This window comes from Capsella rubella, unplaced genomic scaffold, assembly GCF_000375325.1.
Source record: "Capsella rubella cultivar Monte Gargano unplaced genomic scaffold, Caprub1_0 scaffold_4, whole genome shotgun sequence".
In the NCBI taxonomy this organism is placed as follows: Eukaryota; Viridiplantae; Streptophyta; class Magnoliopsida; order Brassicales; family Brassicaceae; genus Capsella; species Capsella rubella.
This window is the reverse complement of record NW_006238920.1, coordinates 13,133,531-13,153,695: the sequence shown is the minus strand read 5'-3', so window position 1 is coordinate 13,153,695 and position 20,165 is coordinate 13,133,531. Positions and strand designations below refer to the sequence as shown.

The following is a 20,165-nucleotide window of genomic DNA, read 5'->3' as shown; positions in this document are numbered from 1 at the left end:
TAATTAATAATCTCTAGAATTTTGAAATAAATGTACTATTTAATTCTAAGTTAGCAATAGTGTTTTCAAGGCTGAAATGGGCTTGAAATTGAGCGTTGGCTTATTAACTAGATCATGGGCCATGTAAAGCCTGTTAAAGCTTCAAATATTACCAAGTCAACATGCTTGTTCTGTTCTGTTCTGTTCTGCTCTGAGATCGTCCTTATTCACCAAAGAGAAGAAGACTAACAGGAGCTTCTTTTCGTTTCTCGATGCCTAAATCAAGCAGATGGGTCAATCAGCGAGCTCCCTCCAAGACTAAAAAGTTAATTCTCTTCTTGTTTCTAGCCTTCGTCTTCTACCTCTACAGATACCCTTCTTCTTCATCCACTGTCGAAAAATCATCCAGTTCCATCTACAACATTTCCGTCAAGGTATGGTTAGCTTAAACTAGGCAAATTTAGAAGCTAGTTTTTCGCCCTCTGTGATGATCCGGGTCGATGTTTAGTTGTAATTCTGAATAATCATTCGACTTGATTGAATTGATTTCTGATTGAGTACAAAAATGTGATTTTCAAAAGGAAATCGAAGAGATTGATGTTAGTATCGTTATTGGTGATGTTTTTTATTACAATATTATGTTCTACTGCGGATTTTGCTAAGATACTGAATCTAGCTAGACGAGTGCCTTCATTTATGTTTAGTGTTAGATGGCTTTGTTTTATGTTTTCTTTTTAAGTGAATTTTTAACGACACTATGACGTTTAAGTTCATCTTTAAAGAAAGAGTTCTACAAGGTTATATAACATAACATCATAACTCCGTATCAATGCCTCAAATTAAAAATGCAGGACATTGAAGGTAAAGATGTGAGTTTGAGCCAGTTCACCGGAAAAGTGCTTCTTATCGTCAATGTAGCCTCTAAGTGGTACGTTACTAACTACATAGTTGTTCAGACAATACCTATTCTAACTATTAAATTTGCACAAATTGCATTGTCCTACTCGAACCATTTATATGTGGAGAGATTCAATTGCAGCATTTATAGGGTATTCTAGGAATTGCATAACTTTTCAATGATTTTGACACAACTCTCTCATGTGATTATGATATAATGGCTTACAGAAGCGTTGCATATAATGTGACTTTATCATGGCATTATATCTAAAATCTTGTTGTGATGAATGAGCAGTGGTCTAACACAAGGAAACTACAAAGAGTTGAACATTTTGTATGCCAAGTACAAATCTAAAGGTATGTCTCTTTATCTTGCTGTGGCTTTCTTAGGCTTGTAACTAATGGAATAGTTATAAGTATTGAGGGAAGCATTGTTTCACGCAGGGCTTGAGATCTTAGCATTTCCTTGCAACCAATTTGGCAGCCAAGAGCCAGGAAGCAACAAGGAGATCAAGGAAACCGTTTGCAATATATTTAAAGCTGAATTCCCAATCTTTGACAAGGTCTCAAAAACTTTTAAACTGGTCTCAATTCCCATCTCACAATGACTATTTCTCGTAGCTAATACAGATCTTTTATCCAATGCAAGATTGAAGTCAATGGGAAGAACACTTCTCCCCTTTACAATTTCTTAAAAGAACAAAAAGGAGGATTGTTTGGGGATTCTATTAAGTGGAATTTTGCAAAGTTTCTGGTAGACAAACAAGGAAATGTAGTGGACCGATATGCTCCAACTACACCACCTCTTGAAATTGAGGTTAGTAGAAGTTTCCCCTCTTACATTGATATTCATTTCTCTAATCATTGAAGGATCTCACTCTGTTAGTTTTCTCGCTCTTCATTTCACAGAAGGACATAGTGAAGCTATTGGCATCTGCTTGAACATAAAAGTTAAAAGGTGCATTTTTGTTCTATCCCTATATCAGATAATCTCACTTTCCCTCTCTGGATTAAGACAAGAAACTAATTCATAATGTGAAAGTTATAGAGATTAGATAAAGTGCTATGTAGCATGTGAAGTGTGAACATATATTTATCTGTAGTTAGAACTTGGAATACAATTGTTGCCAAACTCGTAGGTACAGTTAGGTTGTAATAACTCCTCCAAGCTCATGGGTGAAACATAGAAGCAACAGAATCTTGTGAAATTGGTATCACACATTAAAGTTCAAGAATCAGAACTATTTTCTCTGGAAATGCCCATGGAGGCAAGGAATATAATGTGGACCGATTTTGGTGCAGGACAGGAGAGCAAAAGCATCGGATCGAACTTGTCTGAAACTGAGAATGAGAGCCACTTCTGTACTTATTCGAACCTGTATGTTTATCTAAAACCATTCATGGAAAAGAAGATGCTTGTCTGAATCTGTGAACCACATGTTCTGTAACAAGTCCCCAAAATGTTTATCAATAAAGAGAACAAAGTTTTATTCATTTCCTCTTATTAGTCATTCATTACAACAATGTCCTAAGCAAAATCTTCGTTGATCATTAATCATTTTATACATATACAGTCAGAGCTGCAAAGAGCTCTACAACAATGGGTGTATCCAAGCAGGTCAGTCTCAGAAAGAGAATTCACTCCTGCAGATTGCGTTGCTCAATCATCTAACTTTCCCCTCTCCATTGGTTCGTCGACTTTAGATTGATGCAATCCAAAACTCGTCAAGTACATAATCTGACGGTACAGGCCACAGCTTGTGCCCAAAATTTCAACCTTGCTTTAACATCATCAGGATTATCACCTGTATTCACAAAATATTATCAGACAAACAAAAACCTGGAAATGCAATTCAAAAGTGGAAAACTTTGAAAAAATCGAGACTCACCAGGACTAGAGATCTTCCAGCTAGCAATAGGACTAACAGGAGATTCAAGAAGCAGCGAAGAAGAAGAAGAAGAATGGTGATCTTGATCGATAAACTTCTGACTCATGGAGTAACAAAGCTCGAGGGCAGGTAAAGTATTACAAAGCTCGGGGATCTCCTCGTAATTGAAACCAAAACCAAGATCTACACAACCCTTAAGCTCCTCGAGATCATCGTCAGTTAAACTCTTGGTTCTCTTCAAATCATCGTTCACGGCTGCAGAGTCAACAACGTAGCCTTCTAACAACACATTGCTCTTCTTCCTCTCCAGCTTCTTGGTCTGCTTCTTGGAGCGAACAGCACCAAAACCATTGTCGAACTTTTGTTCCTCAGATCCACTGTAAGAGCAAGAACTGAAGCTGGAGGTAGTAGAGATCTCGCTGTCGGAATCAACGTCGGCTTCGTAGGAAGAACAACGAGAGAGAAGCTCTGAATCGCACATTGTGTAAGTCCTCTGTTGTTGTTGTTGTTGTTTGTTGTATACGGTGTGAAAAGGTTAAAGAAAAGAAGAGAGAAAGTGAATGAGAGAAAGGAAGAAGAAGGGTTGCTTTATAAAGAAGGTATTATTATCGGGCGGCAATTATTATTTTCTTTTGTCTCTTTCTAATCATGTGGTCACTAATCAATGTATGTATCATGTACACATGTATATATGTAATATGTAAATGCGAGATGATGATTATGTCATGGTACCATTGAGCCGGAGAAAAAGGGACCACCATGTGCGGCTAGAATCTACATCATCTCGAATCGTCGTCAGAGACCACCTTTTCCCCCTAAACTTATTATTTGTTCATTATTATTCTCCACCGCTTTTTTTATCCCTAAAATTACTTAAGTATTATTAATTATTATTAGATTTGTATAATTCAAATGAGAACTTTGAAAGCAATCATATATGTAAACGAATCGGACATTATTGTATCACCTACAATTTGCAGTTTACAGCTTCTTCATCGAAATGTAGTTTAGAAGCTACAGACTTGAGCTTACGTGTGGAGATTGAACTTTCAGTCTTTAACAAATCTAACTCTGTTGACAAAATTTTTTTTAAAAAAAATTGATACTACAACAACTCATTAGCTAAATTATTTTTCTCAACGTTAAACGAAATTGGAGAGACTACGTACCATCATACGTCATTTAAGCTTTAGCATATATGATTAGAATTAAAGAAGACAAATAACTACTAATTACCATAATATATCCATGTATATATAAAGTTAAATTTTTGCAAACTTTACACGTTAATGAGTTTTTAGGCCATCTAGTAAGATTTGCTGTAATCTAAACATATAAATAGAAAGAGCAAAATAATATTAGTAAAATTACATCTATGATAGTCATATAGAGTAGTTATGTATGCACACAAATTTCATATCTAACTTATCGCGGCCGCAACAACAAGTCGTTGCTCCAAACTTGTTAGGTTGCTGCAGTTATTCTACTAAAAATATTATTGTACTCAAACATTAATAAAGTATATATATCTAATAGTTAATAATAGAGAACTAGTATTATTATTATTATTAGTATGTATGTGATCAGACTAAACTATTAAATAAAAACAGTGATTATATACAAATCTAATTGTAAGCAAATCACCTTCGGCCTGCCAATAAGTCGTTGGCCTCGAGATGCGCCACGTTAGTTTTACATTTCCCTACGACTTAAAAAAAACAAATTTTTTTTTTAATACGACAAGTAACTTTAGATTCCGCAACAACATTTTGGTTTTGTATTTATATATACATCGGCCGGAGGCAAGCAAATAAAAAAAGTGTGGGTTCTTCGGTCCTCTTCCTCTATCGCTTTGATGATCGACGAATGCTTTTGGCGAGTGACTGACTACAAAACCAAACAAAGGAGATGTTTGTTGTTAGTGCGGTGAATCTACTAAACCTATTAGGGTCGGTTACCAAATACCAAAGGCGAGACCAAATTATTTGCGTTATACTAATGTACAATTAACTACATCAACTGCTTTGTAAAAAAAAAATTCAAGTTTAATACATATACGGAAAGGTAATAACCATATAAGAGTATGTCTATTTGAATTATTTGTTATATGTTGTGATTTATTACGAGTTTTCTCCTTTTCTTTTCATAATATCATATGGATTAGTTGCTGCGTTTACTTAGCAAAAGTAGCAAATATACAGTATATACAAAGCAGAAATAATTAATAATTAAGATTGATTTATATGATTATCAATTAATTTTCCATAGTATGTATATAATAGCGATGATCACTATGCAATCATTGGTTTAATAAGGAATAAACTCCTTTCTGCAAATAATTTCAGTGGGTAACCGATCCTCGTAGCTTTTGTACGAAAAAACAAAAAAAAAACAAATCTTTGCTGTAAACAGCTAAATATACAACATAAGATATCATAAAGAAGACATACTGTAGAAGCCAAAAGAAGATTGCTTCTCGAGTAAAATATTTAGATGAAGAAAATAAAATTGATCGTGGTCCAGCTTTTGATGAGCTAATTGGCTTCATTGACAAATTAACATGACTTTGATATATGGTGCGCCGGCGTCAAATGCAGACAAACGTGTCATGTTATTATTATATCTGACATTTTCATGTCATTATATGTCATGATGTGAATATGTGATGATGGTCACAGGACATGGTATAGTTACCAAAACATCATGGTTCTTTAATTTGCCATGTGGAATTATCATATATACAACATGGTACATATGCCAGACCATAAGTTTCCCATATGATTTTGTTCCTATTAGAACGAAAGGCTCCAAATGATTGAGGTAGTCTATATGGTGTTGCTGAGATGAGAGAGTATAATAAATGCGATCATTGATCATTGATCGTTGCCCATTGAATAATCAAATCGTATGTTGATTTAAATTGGTAGAAAGTATTATTATTTCATTCAAATTGCAATTTCGGTTGTTAACAAAAGAAAAAGTTGTAATTCTCACAACAAATACATGTACACACACATACATCTATGTTAAAAAAGCGATTATAGATTGAATAGGCCACAAATTATATATGTCTATTAAAATCTCGAGTTCATGTAACTTAATATCCAAAAAAGGAGAAGAAGGATCACGAGATACAACATTTACCAAATAAAGTTGAGTTTGCTTAGTAAACTAAAGTCAGAAGCAAGTGAAAATGTTACAACTATTACTTTCTTTAAGTTGTCAAAAGAAGTTAGGTTAAAACATATAATTGTGGTGATATATAGTGGAAACGATAAACAACAAAGCATGTGGAAGGGGATATTGACTACTGTAAAATGTGGAAACAGAAGAAGAAGAAGAAGAATCACATGTGAACGAGAGAAAGAAGACAAAAGGCAGGGGAGACGCCACGTGGATTGTTACGATAAGAAACTAAAGGGCACAACTCAACAAAGCCTCTTAAAGGGATCATCATCAAGAAGGAGAGGTAGGGATCGGAGGGGGGGCTCACTCTCTCTCTCTCTCTCTCTCGTTAGATATAGAGACAAGAAGAGACCCCAACAACTCACGTGTCCCCCATTTCCTCTTTTTTATGCTTATTTCGGCTCAACTCTCTCTCACAAACACACACACACACACAAATCAATCAGCACCACATTTCACACCCACTCTCTCTTTGGTCTTCACGACATTCATGTTCTCTCTTTTGTCCCATTATCATCATTTTGTGCCTTCTACCACATATTCTCTTCTTCTTTTACGATGATTTTATCCTTTTTACTTTGATCATCTATCTATCTATCACGGTTTCTATTACGTTAGAAGTTTTTTTTTGTTTTCTTACTCACGAGTTGATATTATCGACATTTTTGGGGGAAAAAAATGTTTACTTTTCAATATATATCGTTGGAAGATCATTTATATGCTTCTAGATATTATTATTATACGGGTTATGAAATTTCTTCCCTGTTTGGTAATCAGAGATATTTCGATCAAAACTCAAAAAATAAAGTGTCTAAATATATGAATGCCATGTAAAATTGTGGTGACTCCATATATATACTCAGCAAAAGCCGAATTTATATTATATCTTGACTAGTAGAGATATATAATATTGGAACTCATTTCAACTAGATAACCATATCCAAAAGAAGATGAATATATTTCAGATAAGAACAAAATATGTAAATCGAGGAAAGGTGATTAAAGTGATAAAGTAACAACCATTGACACACAAAAAAAGTATCGAGTTACCAAAAAAAAACACAAACCTACATTGTATAGTGACACATAAGACAAGACCAAGGAAGGATACGTTACACAATATCCAATCATACATTTTGGTGGCCCTTTTATGTCCCTGATTTGATTGCCTTTGTCCACTACAATTTCATCTCCCCTTAATTTCCCTCAGTTAATGCTATGACAAAAAGACAGTTCATCTATTCAATGGAACACAGTTCCTAATTTAGTTCTTTGGCTTAAAGACAAGTCTTATGTTTTTGTGCATCTACCCAACATTCATGTATTCAATGCTTTTGTTGACTTATCTATCTATCTGCTCATCCTCAGTGGCAGAAAACGCACCGTTTGCTCTTTGAAGACACATGCATCATAGAGATTTGCAGACAATAAATCTCTAGATCGTAAGACATTGAAAAAGATTGGGTACCAAAGTGGACCCTAAAATGTATGTATTTACAAAACAGAGTTCCTAAAAACAACATCACATACATATCACATAACTAAACCGGAACCAATTCCCCGTTTACTACTATGTGATTTCACAAATGTATAGTCATGACCCATCCAAGAACCAAGTTCCTTATGGATGAGATTCCTGCTCGAGTAACCCGTCCATGTCGTTGCTATCACTGCTACTGCCCCAACCGCTGACATTTCCATAAGCTCTTTCTTTCCAAATCTGTTCAACTTCCGAAAACGTTAGCCCTTGAGTCTCAGGGACAAACACAATCACAAAGATTACAGCAAGAACCGCGATTCCCGCCAAAATCAAGAACGTCATTCCTGTCCCAGCAGCTTCCGCGACTGACAGGAATGTTTGTGCCACAATCAAATTGCTGATCCAGTTAACTGTAGCTGACATGCCTCCACATATGCCTCGGTATTGTTGTGGGTATATCTCTGAGTTCACTGTCCATGGTACCGGTCCCATTCCCGGTGCAAAGAAAGCAATGTATAGAGCTAAACCAAGTACAGCGAGCCAACCGTAAAGCCCGCCATCAGTTGCTGCATCAGATTGTTTAAAGAACGAGACAGAGAGGATTACGAGAGATATAATGACGCCAAATAAACTTGAGAGAGCAAGCTTTTTCCTTCCACAATGATCGATGAAGTAAATCCCTACGACTGTTCCAGCAGCGTTCATAGCAGCAACGATGAGAGAGAGGAACAAAGCAAGCTGGTTCGAGTGAAATCCAGCCATTTGGACTATTGTAGGGCTGTAGTACATTACAGTATTGATGCCTGTGAACTGTTGGAAAGCCTGTAGAGATTCCAGACAATATTTTCAGAATCTTAAAAGGCATAAACAGTTTTGATTCAAGACTGCAAAAGTTTACATTTACTTTACCTGAAGTCCTGCTCCGGCGAGAAATGCGAGTCTCAATTCTTTGGATCTAAAAACATCCAAGTAACCAACGGTGCGGTTCCTTTGTTTTTCTTCCTCTTCAGCCGCTGAAAGATGATCAATCTCATCTTCTAACCGAGAGATGGCATACATCTTAGTGAGCACTTGGATGGCTTCCTCCTTACGATTCTTCATGAAAAGCCATCGAGGGGATTCTGGCATGAAAAGCATGAGGACAAACTGAATAACAGCGGGAACGCCTGAAACACCAAGCATCCATCTCCATGTTCCTGGAACCTGCCAACAATGATCTCATGAATTCAGAAGCTACCATCACATAACATATTTCCACTTTCTCTCTGTACTGTAGTTTCTTAGCCATATGAAAACCGGTCTCACTTATTTAAGTACTAAAGGGACATTTGCATAAGATCAATAACAATCTTCCATTTTCGTAAATCAAATTCACTTGGTTTTATTGGAATTATGGAAAATTAGTTTCAAATTCAAGACTAGATTAATGTAAAGGACCACTAAAGAGTGACCTTTTTCGGAACTCAGGATAGACTTATTTTCTCGTCATGGTGAAAGGACAGATAAGCTGCCGGACATGAAGAACTGCAGCAAAGTAAACTTGAGCATTCAAATCAAGGTCATAAAAATCACCTAAAATCAAATGATAGTCACCAAAAATGAAACTGAGCATGATTTTGTCAACTACATCAGCATGAGACATAGATGGCCAAAGACGTCAACAACAATAAACACCAAACAGTGGTCACCTTCTCTAGTCTAGTTCAATTTCAGTTTTTACGAACAATATAGGTAACAGAAGCAAACTTAAAAAATGAATTCATAATAATCAAACATCTTGGTTCCTGATCCTCTAACCTGAGTGAAAGCAGAATTAACTAGGTATGAAAGAAACTGTCCACCGGTGATCATCAATACATTGGTGCTCACAAGTCCACCTCTGACTTCTGATGGAGATGCTTCCGCTATATAAACCGGCGCAGTCACAGAAGCAACACCAACTCCCAAACCAACCAAGAGACGACCGGAAATCAAAACATACGGATCAGGAGCAGCAGCCATAACGATTGCTCCAGCAGCAAAGACAACATCAGCAAACATAGTAGCCTTTTTGCGACCGTAGTAGTCATTGATCCAACCTCCTGCCGCAGCACCGATCATGGCACCAACTAAAGCCATACTTACAATAGTTTCCTACAATATAACATTCTTCATGGATCACTCACAAGTAACACCAAAAGTTGCCAGCTTGGTAGAGGCTAATCAAGATTTTCTGTATACCTGTAAGAAACTGCTCTGCTTAACAACTTCGAAATCATCCTTAATGTACAAAAGGGCACCGGAGATTACACCTGGACAAGGAAGAATTTTTTAAGGCTTTAGGCAAATAGAGATATACTGAGACAAATAATGCAGATTAGAATACTCCCATGTTGATTCAATTTGCGAATTTCAAACAAACGGGTCAGCAAAGACATCAAATCTAAAGCCTAAAACATTTGAATTCGTGAGAATATCATAAAGGGGAGTAAGAGAGAGACCTGTGTCATAACCAAAGAGAAGGCCACCGATTCCAGCAGTTACAGTCAAACCCAGAATATAAGAATTCCCAAAATATGACATCCTTCTCTCCGGGAACATATCCAAGTACCCGGAGCTCCCAGGTGCGGTTTGGATCGTCAATGTCATCTTCTTATTAATCTCTTCTCCCTCCCTACCGCTTTGACCACAATAAAATCTGCTGATTTCGCCGGAATTTCAATAAATTCCGATTGGTTGAAAGGGAAAGAATCTGTTTTCTTCCCTAATTCTACAACACCTAACAAAATTTACCCGAGGAAATTCCAATTACGGACTTCCCCGTCGGAATACCCAAAAAAAAACTGGATTGAGAATTCGCCGTCGTAAAATGTGGCGGCACAAACGAAGCCGTGAAAATAAAAGGAAACGTTTTTAGATACGAAAATTAACAGACAATAATTGTTTTTATGCACGTGGCGAGCTTACCCTGGATAAGGTTGTCTTAATTCCAACATACATACGAGATTGTACTTTCGCGTGTATAGAAATCTGTTTCTACTCGCTCTTTTCATCCTGTATTTCTGTCTGTTTCACATTTCATCTTTACCGTTGTTTTGTAGTGACTGTCACGCGCGCAGGTGACGTGTTACAATGGTAGTTGATAAGTGACAAAATTAGTGGCTATTGTTTTTTGTATGCGTAGGCGCGTCTATCCACGCTCTCCTAGACCAGTCTATCTAGTACTAGTATAGTAGTACTCGTAATCTATCTATAGGCACATCTACCCATACTAAACATAAGTAGTAAAACTAATAACAAAAATTATTTATCTTTTATCCTGTATCTACATATTAGGCAATTTAATTTTACAAAATAGTTACGACGACAAATAAAAAATTAATACAAATATGTCATGGGTAAATGACAATATGACATGATAACAAATAAGTAAACAAGTCCGTTTAACTTTAAATCTAGAGAGATTTGTTGACCCATGCTATGTAATAGAGGCCTTTTTAAGGCCCATATCAGTGGTCTATTAAGAGAATTAAATAAAATACCAGAAATCAGACCACGACCGAAGGAACAAAAGAAAGTGGTCAGTTCCTGGATTTGCGAAAAACAAAAAGGACCATAAGTATAAATAGTTAGGGACAGGTGTACAAAAGCGGACCAGCGGGTCTGAACCGAAGCTTCGATTTGTTTTGTTGGCCAAACTTACTCTTCTTTCCTTTTTAGATTATTCTTTCTTTTAATTTTTTCTTTCTTAAAGTATTTTGCTTTAAACGTGTGAGAGATCGCTTTGCTCTGAAATTTCAACCTTAGTTCCTGTTGATCCCTATATTCTTCGCCGTGTTTGAGAAGAATCTCATCTTTTGCCTTCTTCATCGAATTTCGCGTCAAGAAGTTTGGAAAAGTTTTTAATTTTATCATCCTTCTTTCAGCAAATTATCTCTGTAAGTAGATTTCAGTTTCTTTGTTGTCTATTTCTTAATGCTCTATTGATAAGGTTACTTGGTTGTTTAGGATTGAAATTGAAGTCAAAAACTTTTGATTCGTTTTGGCTATTAAGAACTACTGTCCTTTGATGGTTTCTGATTTTGATCTTTGTTCCTTGTTTGGTCAGTTTATTAGTATTTCTGTAGATCTCGCAATTGGGCTCAGTTCTGAACTTTTAAGTTCTCACTTTGACTTTTCTTTGTCTGCCAATTCCTAAATGGGCTGTCACTAAGTTTTTTTATCGGTGCGTATGTTCAAAGTTGCTTTCGCATTTATGTCTACTCATGTGAATCATGTGTTTGCATCGGCGATAGGTGAAAGTCATGGTGTCTAGGGTTTTGGGGTTTAAGGTTTAGAGTTAAAGATGTTCAGAATGTCGATCTTATTACTAAAGGTTGGATCTTTTTGATAATGTTAGATAGTTACCTTTGGAGCGTTTACTGCGGATTCAGAGCTAAAGAATGCGTGCACCATCGTTGCTAGCACAATGCTTGCCAGGTTTGCTGCCTCAAGAACGAGGTGGTGTGTCTGCATTATCAGAGAAGGATTTGCAGCTTCCTACACCAGCTGTTGAGATCATACCTTCTAAGGTTGTTTGCTTGTTGTTGATTTTTTATCATCATAAGTTGTCCACGTAGTTTCTTATGACTTCATCCTTTCCAGGGAATATTCGGATTCACCATGTATTTTACCACCTACTACTTGTTATTTAGAAAAACTTTGAATCTGAGACAAATGAAGAGATTTTTTCCATTTTGACTTTTGAGAATGGAGTAGACCTTTGATACCTTGCAATATAATGCTCTTTTTGTTTCTTTCTTTTGTAGACCGCAGCTCATCACAGATATTCTGGGGAGAATCTAGATGTGCTCGGTTTACAAGTTTTCAAGGTACTCCATATGTGATTTTGACTATAGTTAACCACTTCTAAGCTTTGAGGCAGTAGACATAAAAGTTGAAAAACTATAGAACCATAGATGTTATAACTAGTATATCTATAAGTGCATGGTTTGCTTGATTTTATAAATTGTCACTGAAAAGTGTAAACTAGAATCGATTCTAGTGATTTAAGAGCCTCCATGCTTTATAAGACCACGGACTAGAGTAAGAATGTATAGAAAATCCTAACCTTTGCATTGTAACCATTAACTATTGCAGGGAAAAGTAAGTGTTTCTGATATGATCGGGCTCTCGGGTTCAGAAAGTGCTCCTCTAAAAAATGAAGGTACGTGCTTCACCTTCACATGAATCTGATGTTCTCCTCTCTTTATGTCTCATAATGAACTGTATCAAGTTAAAATAAAATTGTGTAGGCTCTCTGAAAAGTTGGGAAAGTTCTATCGTTCTTGTTAATGTCCTTAAAAACGAAATCCGCGATGGACAGCTTAGCTTCAGGGGCAAAAGGGTCCTTGAGGTACTTCCTTCTCTTCTGTACTCCTTTATTCTAGGATAGCAATGCTTGTCTCACTAAAATGTAATGGCACAAAAATGTGGTCTGTCGCACTCCAGTGTCCTGCAATTGAGCAGCATATTATTATATCCAAGATAAGCAATAATCTACAAATCATATCTATGTAGCTTTGGTAAAATTGTTTACAAATTTGTTCAAACCTTTACTCTCATTTTCTAATTCCACTTACTAGTTAGGTTAGGTGGCTTGATACATATTTCATTTTTGTTGAGTGTGTTTATTCTGAATTTTGTACTGTGGTGAAGTTGATATGGATGTTCCATTTTGAGAACAAACTCCAGTTCCTTGCGTTCTGACTTATCAGTTTATATTTCCTTTGTATGGTGACTTGAACAGCTAGGTTGCAATTACGGAGTTCCTGGGATATTTGCCTGCTTGAAAGTAAGTAAATTGACACTGCAATATAGCTATTACTTTCACATTTCTAGAAAAATTCACATAACTGAATCTTGTTTGCTATATCTAAAGGGTGCTTCCTCAGTCCACTTCCAAGACCTCAGCGCAGAAACAATAAGATGCACAACCATCCCAAACGTTCTTGCAAACCTTGAGCAAGCTCGAGACAGGCAAAGCCGTCAGCCAGAAAGCCCACTCACACCATCAAGACAAGCTGTCTCTGCATCAGTCCGTTTCTATGCAGGAGAATGGGAAGAGCTCTCGACCGTTCTATCCATCATTAGAACAGATGTCCTTGAACCAGCTATTCCTGCAACGAACTTGAGCTTTTCGGAGGAAGATTTCATGGATGGTTGTAGCAGCCAAGACGGGAGCATTACAGGACAGCAAGATTTCTCCTCGAGGCGATCGAGGAAGCTCTCGGGAAGCAGAGCGTGGGAAAGAGCCAACGAGACTGAACAAGGAGGGGAATGTGGATATGATGTTATACTAATGACCGAAATCCCTTACTCGGTTACTTCTCTGAAGAAACTATATTCTCTCATAAAGAAGGTTGGTTTTTTTAATCATCATTTCTCTAGTTCTTGACTCAGTGGATGTTTCCGGTTTTAGTGATGGTTGTGTTGCTTTGTTGTGGAGACAGTGCCTGAGACCGCCATACGGGGTAATGTATTTGGCGGCGAAGAAGCAATACGTAGGATTCAACAGTGGAGCGAGACATTTGAGGAACTTGGTTGATGAAGAAACTATATTAGGAGCTCATTTGGTAAAGGAAACGACAGACAGAGATATCTGGAAGTTCTTCCTCAAGTAGGCGTAGAAGAACACACTCATGAACCATGTGTGACCAAAACATTCTGCAAGCCAACATAAGTCAAATACAAAACAATTTTTTCTTTAATGTAGCTATGCAATGATGTAACTGAAGATCCTATCTTCATTTCTCTTTTTTTTCACTATCTTGGTGGTTCCTTCATTTGATTTTTGTATGGATTCATAATTAGATGAAAGTTGTCCAGTAAATGTTTACTTGCCACTTCTATTAAATTGATTGGAAGTTGTTTATATATATTGATTGAAGTGGACATTGATGATACAAAAATGATGAAAGGAACCAAAAGCTCTTTAACTTTTGGGAAAGTAATCAAATGAGTTCCTGTAAAATCTCTCACTAATAGTACAAGAAACTGTACGAACAAAACAAAAAGAAACAAAAAATCCCCAAATTGGTTGGTAACCCTAATTTCTGGGTTTATTAAGAGGGACACCAAAATCGTTCAATAGCTCAGTGCCGTCGACTCTGATACCGGTACGACGGACGGAACCAAACAATGGAAGAACCCTTTTGCGATGGTGAATGGGTCGCGAGATCTCTTCGTCGGCGTTAATGGAGACTGCGTCGACGCCAAGATCCTTTAGACGGAGGCCAAGCTTCTCGCCGACGCGTGAGGCGGTCTTTGAGTCCCAGAAATTGTTGGAATGAGGGAAGCGGTAGAGATTGGCACGGATTTTGGCAAGGAACTCTTGTTCGGAGGATGAAGCCATGGCTACGATCGTTGAGGATCCTGGTTGAGTCACTTGCGCTGTGATCTTACGGCACGTTAAGACCAGCTGAAGAAGATGGTGACGCTGAGTCCCGTTCATCCCTGACGTCCTATTGCCTTCTCGATCGGTTGATTACAAAGAGATCTTCTCCTTCCTTTGTTGCTCAAAGGGGGAAGATGAGGAGAATGATGAAGTAGATTATTTAATTCAAATGAAGGAAGGAAAAAAAACAAAAAAAAACACGAGATTTTTTACTTCTTTTCCAAGCTCGGATTTTTACCCTTTATTTCCTTATTTTACCGCCAGTAAATTAAAAAAAAATAAGTATATTTGACTATTTGTTATCCAAATCGAAGCTCAAGTCATTTGTCTTGTCGGAACCTAAAGAGTTTGGTCGGAAAAGTAGGTTCGTTTTTCTCCGAGAGAAGAATGTCTACATGATTCATTCGTGGAAGAATAATTAAAAAAGCTCAAGTACTCTGTTTCTTGTACTTTATCCTCTCCTGAAAATTTCTCATTATTCATTCTGTCGAGAATATCTGAATGGCGTACTCGTGTTTTGTTGTTTAGGATTTATGTCGATGGCAATATGTCGTCATATATATTCTCAGACTCGGTATAACCCAATGCCTATAGGTGCTCCAACTTACTCCTATTAAATGAGGTTATAAATTGGAAATATATAGTTGAAAAAGAAGATAGAAAGCAAAAGCCCGTATAGCTCAGTGGTAGAGCGTCAGTCTTGTAAACTGAAGGTCCGTAGTTCGATCCTGCGTGTGGGCACTTTTTTACCACTTATGTAATTGTAAAAGATGATCATATCCATATCAAAGAATGTATTAACTATGGAGAGATTATATATAATAAGTTTTGATGCACTGATAAACAAGATGCAAGTAACATTTATTTTGGATGGCTATTTGCATGATGGCATGATAAGTGAATGATCTATGCTTCAAGAATCCTTTGGCTAAGCCAGTTTAGGTTTATTTGCCAAACAACTGATTTGGCCCAAGCTTTTCTTTTATATCTTTGCGGCATTTCTTGAAAATGTGTAACGTCAAAATAGCCTTATATAAAACAGTTGGTTAGTAGTATTATTTTTCTAAAGATCGACATGTGAGCTTGAATACGATGTATAAATTACTCATTTCCAAAAAAAAAGAATATACAAACAGAACATGGTCATTGGTAGATAGATATATTCATATATCCCAGTAACGGGGTAAATTAAGTCAATTATGCATAAGAGCATGCAAATGTCTTCTCTCTTCCGGAATATGTGCATGATTGTGCAACACCAGTGTGGCCTAATTGGTCAATAACTAATTAACTACTACAATTTGTTTGCATGTTTCTTGTTGACATACCAGACGAGTAGGCGTTGTCTTATTAAGTGAAACCGTGTGTGACAGTTTCTGTTACAGTGGATAGATAAATTATGAATTATTTTCATTTTATTTTTTTGTTTCCCCCCGTAGATTTTACATATTTACACACTAATGTTACGAAGGTTTAAGTCTTTTAGTGGTAAATGTTTCTGTATTCTCAAACCCAAAGAGATGAGCCAAAATTTGATCTGTTGGATATCATGATCCATCAGATATATTTAGCCACTGAAATTGAAGAGTTCCAATAAAGTTCATAAAATAGTTGATTTTCGTAAGTGTGACAAAAAAATGTAAAAATCTAGTTTCGTAAGTGCGACAAAAAAATGTAAAAATCTAGTTTCGTGTAAAAATCTAGTTACTAGAGAGAACCATTGAGAGCCTCATTAAACACAATTTTCACACGAATTCAAAGCGTTTTGAAGAGGAGTTCAACCCAATCTCCCTTTCATGTCTCACGTCCCGACCGACATATCAATTGACAGATCACATGACGACGAAACAATATTTGTGTGCCTTTGAAGCAATTGTTTCTTCATCTTTACTTAAATGGATGGTTCACTTTGGAAAAAGTGTTTATTAATACGGATTAAACAACAAATAGTTTAATATTTACAATATATATTAGATTATCTTGTAACGAAAAAGAAATGTTAAAGTGGTACGGGTACCTAATTAAACGTATGAAAATTACGCGGGATGATAGAAAAACTTTGGGATTAGGAGTAAAGAGTGGCCACTATCGAGAATCATTGCAACCTGTAATGCTATGCACACACACACACACACACTCACACAAACAAAAACAAAAAAACAAAAAAAAAGAAGAAAGAAAGATCAAAATAATGACAATCTAATTGGGCACAATCTGTATAAATCCTTTCTTAAAGACATAACATGGATATTATAACAAGAAAAATACAGTTAAAGAAGAATAGATAATTAATGACAATTATGAGTATGAATAATATATAAGTGGAGCTGGCTTGGTGTGAGCTGGAGGAAGACAACAACCATATGAAGTCCATAAACACATCTCACAAGTCAAATGTCCTTGGATCCCGTTACCACACCCCCGCGTGAGAATCTCAATGTTTATGATTGATTATTCGTTAACTAAATTTATATATTATTCATTAGTTTATATATAAATATATTACATAAACTAAAGCCATGCATGCATTAATCTAGTAAATACCAAAAGTCAAAGTTAAGTTAATGCGCTAATTCTTAATTTCTTGTCTTCTTTTTAAGAAAAATAATTCATGTATACTCTATAGGCTCAACATAACTCACATGCGATATACATGAAACTTTATAAAAATTTAAGAGTACCTCGCTGTATATAAGAATTATGACACAAGCCACACAACAGATGAAAACTTCAAGTAGACAATATAAAAGAAACAAGATATATATATGCCAGCTGATAAATACACATAACGTTTAGACGGAAGATCCAAAGATTTGTGCCTTGTTAGTTAAAGAAGCCGATCATTGATATATTTAGTGTTATCTATCAAATACTCGATCGAGTTATAGTAAAGATATAATTAGGTAATTTGGACCGTTTTGGTTGAAAAATTCAATCAACATTTGTGTGTATATATATATAGATAGATTAATATAATCCCAGCACCAATGGACGAGCTCGTCTTTAAGTTTACTTACTTTCCAACGAACATTTTTTGTCTTTTAACTAAAATGTCAATAGTAACTACAAAAGTGATAGGCACCAGGTCGTGAAGAAGCAAAGAAGCACCAATAGAAGAGCGACAACATCAGAAGAGACAAGGATGAGAGAGATCCAACGGTCATAATTCCAACGGCCGGGCGTCATTCTTGGCGCGTTATTTGGTCCCCCCCCCCCCCCCCATTTTGTCTTCCTTTTTTTATTATTATTCTTTTAGACTGAGTACCTTACTTGGGCAATGAGTTCAAAAATCCTTCTTCCTATCTATTACTTGTGATGAGTGGTAAAAGTAAAAAAAAAAAAACAAACGAAGTTAGCCGGATCTCGTTCCAGAACCCAGACTACGGGGGACTATCCAAGAAAACGATCAAGTTGGACAAAGTCGTTTTGGTAGGTTTTGTTCCTAGAAAAGAAAAGACTTCTCAATGTTTCTAAGGTATACGATAAAAATTAAGAGATGATAACACATCATTAAAAGTCTTCAAAAACGAGAGAAGAAGAAGACCGGCAGGGCACAGTGAAGACTTAAATAGAAATATAAAGGAAATAAAGAAACCAAAAAAAACACACACTAATAATGGGGACACAAGACAGGAACCAAACATCAACAATTATAACAACGCGTTTTTGACATTACTTCTTTTTTTTATGATTCATCAGTCAGTCATCACAACAACAAAAGCGATCGATGTATCTGTTTAACTTACACCTCACCTCTCTACCTTCTTCACGCGTTTTCTGCATTTTCTTTTACTTTCTTTACTATTTTAATAAGACCCTAGTTGTTGTAGTAGTAGCGAGATCTTTTATTTCTTCTTCCATTTTTTTCTATAACATATGATATAATATACTATTCATCAATTTCCATTTTATCATGGTTCCATAAACTACAAATACTTATATAAGTAGTAGTCCGTATATTGTAAGATGTTTTTTTTTTCATAATTTATATCTTTCTTAATCTTTATTAACCGTGACTACTATTTTGAATAGAGGAAGACTATGTATTTTTATGAGTCTCTAGACTTTCATACATTCTTTTTTTAAAAAAATTATGTATAATGTTTGAATAAGTCATCTTCAGTCCTTCTTTTCCATTTTTCCTACTTCCTCCGAAACATTATAAAAATAGAAAAAGGTGAAAAAGTGAAAAAGTAAAGGACTAACAAATAGACTCAACGGTTGTATTAGGCGTGAAAATGGAAATTTTCTAAATTCTCCAAGTTATATTATTATTTAATGATTTTATTAATAAATGTAACTTCTTCTTTTTTTTCTCTCTCTCTCTCTTTCTATAAAAACCAACAAGAAGTTCCAAGTTTCTCTCTTATTTACCAAAGAAGCTCTGTTTCAAGCTCTCTGTTTCTCAGATCTTTTCTCTGTTTTGTTTTTTGTTTTATTTTACATTAATTAAAAAGAAAGAGTTTTTTCCAACAGTTATGGTGAGGATATTTCTTCTCTACAATATACTAAACTCTTTCCTTCTCTCTTTAGTACCAAAGAAGCTACGAAGTCTCTTCCCTCTCTCTTGGTTCGACAAAACTCTCCACATGAACTCACCACCGTCTCCGCCAACCATGTTACCCTCTCCTTCGTCTTCTCCTTTGCCGACGAAAAAGATAGATCCGTCAGAGCTCAAACGTGTTTTCCAGATGTTCGACAAGAACGGCGACGGTCGAATCACAAAGGAAGAGCTCAACGACTCACTAGAGAATCTAGGTATCTACATACCAGACCAAGATCTTACTCAAATGATCCACAAGATTGACGCCAACGGTGATGGATGCGTCGACATAGACGAGTTCGAGTCGCTCTACGGCTCGATTGTGGATGAGCATCACAATGATGGAGGTACAGAGGAAGAGGATATGAAAGACGCGTTTAACGTGTTTGACCAAGACGGAGATGGGTTTATCACTGTGGAGGAGCTGAAATCTGTGATGGCTTCCTTAGGTCTCAAGCAAGGGAAAACCCTTGATGGCTGTAAGAAGATGATTATGCAAGTTGATGCAGATGGTGATGGTAGAGTCAATTACAAGGAGTTTCTTCAGATGATGAAAGGTGGTGGCTTTAGCAGCAGCAGTAATTGATCTTTAATTAGTCGATTTGACACAAGATAAAGAGTGTTTATTATTCGATTGATTGGTTTGTTTTCTTGTTTTTCCTCTGTAAATACTTTTCTGATAACGAATCAAAACATCGTAATCTACCAAGGTGTGTATCTTTGTTATTTTAGGGTTTCTCTGTGCTTTTGTAAGATTCACCTTCTCATCTCATCTTG

The 20,165-nt window shown here is 36.2% G+C and overlaps 6 protein-coding genes and 1 non-coding gene across 9 annotated transcripts; 4 read left to right on the top strand and 3 right to left on the bottom strand.

The window, feature by feature from the left end:
• Positions 1-172: 172 nt before the first annotated feature.
• LOC17887704 (probable glutathione peroxidase 3, mitochondrial) lies at positions 173-2,370 on the top strand. Of its 2 annotated transcripts, none has more exons than XM_023784432.1 (7): positions 173-413; positions 831-907; positions 1,172-1,233; positions 1,321-1,439; positions 1,526-1,693; positions 1,786-1,834; positions 2,184-2,370. In XM_023784432.1, exons 1-6 carry the CDS (start codon positions 252-254, stop codon positions 1,816-1,818), a joined length of 621 nt encoding a protein of 206 aa, XP_023640200.1. In that variant the 5' UTR covers positions 173-251; the 3' UTR covers positions 1,819-1,834; positions 2,184-2,370. The 2 variants fall into 2 exon arrangements, with proteins under 2 accessions (XP_023640200.1, XP_023640199.1); XM_023784431.1 differs by having other exon boundaries at positions 2,179-2,370.
• LOC17887944 lies at positions 2,340-3,331 on the bottom strand. The gene is made up of 2 exons (XM_006295001.2): positions 2,766-3,331; positions 2,340-2,681 (listed from the first exon to the last, which is right to left on the bottom strand). The coding sequence occupies exons 1-2, from the start codon at positions 3,244-3,246 to the stop codon at positions 2,602-2,604; spliced, it is 561 nt and encodes a 186-aa protein (XP_006295063.1). The 5' UTR covers positions 3,247-3,331; the 3' UTR covers positions 2,340-2,601.
• A 4,037-nt stretch (positions 3,332-7,368) lies between these two features.
• Positions 7,369-10,302, bottom strand: LOC17888516 (inositol transporter 1). Its single transcript, XM_006293975.2, has 5 exons — positions 9,912-10,302; positions 9,652-9,722; positions 9,229-9,564; positions 8,341-8,634; positions 7,369-8,253 (listed from the first exon to the last, which is right to left on the bottom strand). The coding sequence occupies exons 1-5, from the start codon at positions 10,057-10,059 to the stop codon at positions 7,573-7,575; spliced, it is 1,530 nt and encodes a 509-aa protein (XP_006294037.1). The 5' UTR covers positions 10,060-10,302; the 3' UTR covers positions 7,369-7,572.
• Positions 10,303-11,096: 794 nt separating this feature from the next.
• LOC17888361 lies at positions 11,097-14,287 on the top strand. Of its 2 annotated transcripts, none has more exons than XM_023784690.1 (8): positions 11,097-11,348; positions 11,814-11,981; positions 12,219-12,281; positions 12,550-12,616; positions 12,705-12,805; positions 13,199-13,243; positions 13,331-13,810; positions 13,902-14,287. In XM_023784690.1, the coding sequence occupies exons 2-8, from the start codon at positions 11,853-11,855 to the stop codon at positions 14,070-14,072; spliced, it is 1,056 nt and encodes a 351-aa protein (XP_023640458.1). In that variant the 5' UTR covers positions 11,097-11,348; positions 11,814-11,852; the 3' UTR covers positions 14,073-14,287. The 2 variants fall into 2 exon arrangements, with proteins under 2 accessions (XP_023640458.1, XP_006294500.1); XM_006294438.2 differs by having other exon boundaries at positions 11,098-11,348; positions 11,810-11,981.
• Positions 14,288-14,339: 52 nt separating this feature from the next.
• On the bottom strand, positions 14,340-15,069 carry LOC17888961. Its single transcript, XM_006296044.2, has one exon. The coding sequence runs from the start codon at positions 14,900-14,902 to the stop codon at positions 14,498-14,500; it is 405 nt and encodes a 134-aa protein (XP_006296106.1). The 5' UTR covers positions 14,903-15,069; the 3' UTR covers positions 14,340-14,497.
• Positions 15,070-15,514: 445 nt separating this feature from the next.
• On the top strand, positions 15,515-15,586 carry TRNAT-UGU. Its single transcript has one exon. It is a non-coding gene; the product is annotated as a tRNA-Thr (tRNA).
• A 3,642-nt stretch (positions 15,587-19,228) lies between these two features.
• On the top strand, positions 19,229-20,158 carry LOC17889612 (calmodulin-like protein 5). The gene has a single exon (XM_006296114.2). It carries the CDS (start codon positions 19,324-19,326, stop codon positions 19,972-19,974), a length of 651 nt encoding a protein of 216 aa, XP_006296176.1. The 5' UTR covers positions 19,229-19,323; the 3' UTR covers positions 19,975-20,158.
• The last annotated feature ends 7 nt before the right edge of the window (positions 20,159-20,165 follow it).